Below are 2,710 nucleotides of genomic sequence, written 5' to 3' on the forward strand. Positions count from 1 at the left end.
AGCTAGGGGCCTGGTCCCGGGCCCGGCAAAGACACGCGCCAAGGGGATGGTCGCGTTACGCATACTAGAGGTGAATTTTTAGTCGTCCTTATATCAGACGAACAGCTAGCATGAAGCTGTTCTACTAGCTTCCTCTGCACCCTACATACAGCTTCGTCATAGTCTGCCCGCGTTGTGACGATCGCTCGGAGGTTGTTTGATTGAGCGACTCTGCGTACAATCTGTCGGTGGAACTCCTGCTAATGTCAGATTAAAATAAGCCCGAGATCAAAATGTGTATTCAGCCAAACGGTTTATGGGAAGCTCGTGGATTGCTAGCATGTATGATTCACAGCCACATCACATGTTTCAACCATGTAGTTAATCGAACATAATGCACTTTGCAGCGGTTTCATCATTTAAATATTTAAGCGTACGCATCATTCAATCAGACATAGCAAAACACCACAAATTACGATGGAAATAATCCGCAACCGGTTACTTCACAGCCACACATAAACATGGAAATGTCACAGCGAAACATGTCATGCGCTTACGATACACGCTTTGCTAAAACCAGAGCGAAGCTAATTCTAGAAATCATCTGTTTTAGCCTTATCAGTGTACTGGTAAGGGGCGTAAAACGCACGACCAGTGCGCGGGCCAAATAGGTGGGCTCGAGGATTCGCCACCTTGACAGGCGGTTTCCCTGCAGCATCGCTGAACTGGGCTGTTGACCGATTAATCGAGTGCTTGGCAACGTTCCTGTAGAGGATTTGACGTCTCTTCCGGAATATTGTTCTAAATGGCAGCGCTTTAGGCTCCTTGATGTCATTACAGCTGGAATAAAAAGGTTACATAAATACCTAAACTATAGTTTCCTCTTTTTACTAAAGTAAATATTCGGCTTCTGCAGCACTATTGTTAAGTTACCCTGTTGTTAGAGCATGGAAAAATATCAAAATATGGGTTAGACACATCTTTACATGGCAATATAAGAAATAGCTCAAAAGATTTAAACAATGAAAGCAAATACAACTTTGGCAAAGGTTTTCGTCTTGGCCGTAACAGCTTATTTTTCTGAGGCACGAATAGATACAAGACTAAAATTATAATCATTTGATCATGCAATGCATGATAAAAATGCATGATCAAACAGTCGACCGTCAGTACTCACTCGACCACCTTGTTTTCCAGGCAGCAGATTTTGTCGGGAAACACGACACCGGTATGCATCCAGTCGTGAGAGCAGTAGCGGTAGAATCCTCCCACAGACAGACGTCTAGCAGTTCGTTCCACGATGGTGTTCGGCTCGGAGGTCTTGGAATGGCAGGGCAGATAGTCAAACGGTGATAAAACTACTGAGACTATGCCTAAGGTTTAAAACGATTTAAATAGTACAACGATAAAACCAACTAAACAAGCTACCTACAGCTCTTGTCTTAGCCTCGCAGAAGACTATTACAGCGTTTTCCATTCAATGCTCTTATGATTCTAGTGGCAAACCAAATATAGTTATCATTGCTTCCAATCAGGTTAACAGCAATCCTAGCCAACACGACTTTCGCGTCAAAAACAAAGAAGAAAAGGAATGAAAAACATACCCGAGTTTCTTGAGGTCGAAGAGTCAGACAGACGTGACGTTGAGTTTCAATGGAGATTCGAACAGGCAGCATTCGAAGGTTCATGTCGCCAGTCAGGACCACAGTCTGAAAACATTAACATTGATTATAATCAAACGATTTCCATTGCCCTTACAACGTAGTAGAGTGAAACAGAAGAAGCAAAACACAAGATAACACTCCTTGACGATTACATTTAACGCTATACAAGAGAAGATTTGCTAAAATAGCATGTACTGGTACGTCAACTGAAACTCGTTAACTTTCACTTTCGCCTACGGAAAGCGAAAGTGCAGTGTCCTCAGGTAATGAGTGGTCTCTCCACGCGTGCCACCGCGCCGTCGCCGCGCCGGGCGGAAATAAGGGCCCGTCCCCCGGCTCCCTGATCTTATCTCACTGTGGGGGACGCTCCTGGAGTGCGCTCATCCATTCATGGTTCTGCGTGGGCTACCCGTGAACAGGTAATGGAAAACAGGCGATCTATCTTTGTTCTTGTAAAGAGCCTAGCAGGATATTCTTAACCTGTCAGTTTCAATTATTGCCCCAATCTGGTGAAGAAACCAAGGAGTTAAACAGGAGGATGGTCGTACGACTTATCTGAACTGTCATCCGCATTTTGCGTGTAAGTAGGAAAAGTACGGATTCATTATATTAGGTAAAAAGATAATCATTGAAATAACAGGCACTTGGTGGAGACGAATCTCTATAGGCAATTGCTCTTTTTATGGTTTTTGTTTAAAACGCTGTTCAGCACAACGCTTTATAAAACGATTACATGTGTATTTAAAAATACCGATATCAAAAGAAAAGCTAGAATGATTAACTACAGAACCTCCGTACAGTTCGGTTGAGCTACATGTGTCTCCATCACAAATCATGTGTAGGTATACAACATCTGAAAAAACTGTCATTTTTAATTGTAATTGCTCACATATTCCCCGTTTGAATTTACCGTGTTGGCGCAGGAGTTGAGGCAGTCGATCTCGGCGGAGGGCTGGCGGCAGTCGGCCGGTCGCGGTCCCGTCTCCATCACCGTCTCGCCCAGAGTCCAGGGCCGACTTCCAGCCGACTCTAGCATCACCAGCAGGCCGCACTGGCAGTGGCCGGCC

At 44.5% G+C, this 2,710-nt stretch overlaps 1 protein-coding gene across 1 annotated transcript; it reads right to left on the reverse strand.

Moving 5' to 3' along the window:
* Nucleotides 1-267: 267 nt before the first annotated feature.
* LOC122373135 lies at nt 268-2,710 on the reverse strand. Its single transcript, XM_043350932.1, has 4 exons — nt 2,554-2,710; nt 1,584-1,688; nt 1,157-1,299; nt 268-819 (listed from the first exon to the last, which is right to left on the reverse strand). Exons 1-4 carry the CDS (start codon nt 2,677-2,679, stop codon nt 573-575), a joined length of 621 nt encoding a protein of 206 aa, XP_043206867.1. The 5' UTR covers nt 2,680-2,710; the 3' UTR covers nt 268-572.

The sequence above is a fragment of the Amphibalanus amphitrite genome, unplaced genomic scaffold (assembly GCF_019059575.1).
Source record: "Amphibalanus amphitrite isolate SeventyFive unplaced genomic scaffold, NRLGWU_Aamphi_draft 001449F_arrow, whole genome shotgun sequence".
In the NCBI taxonomy this organism is placed as follows: Eukaryota; Metazoa; Arthropoda; class Thecostraca; order Balanomorpha; family Balanidae; genus Amphibalanus; species Amphibalanus amphitrite.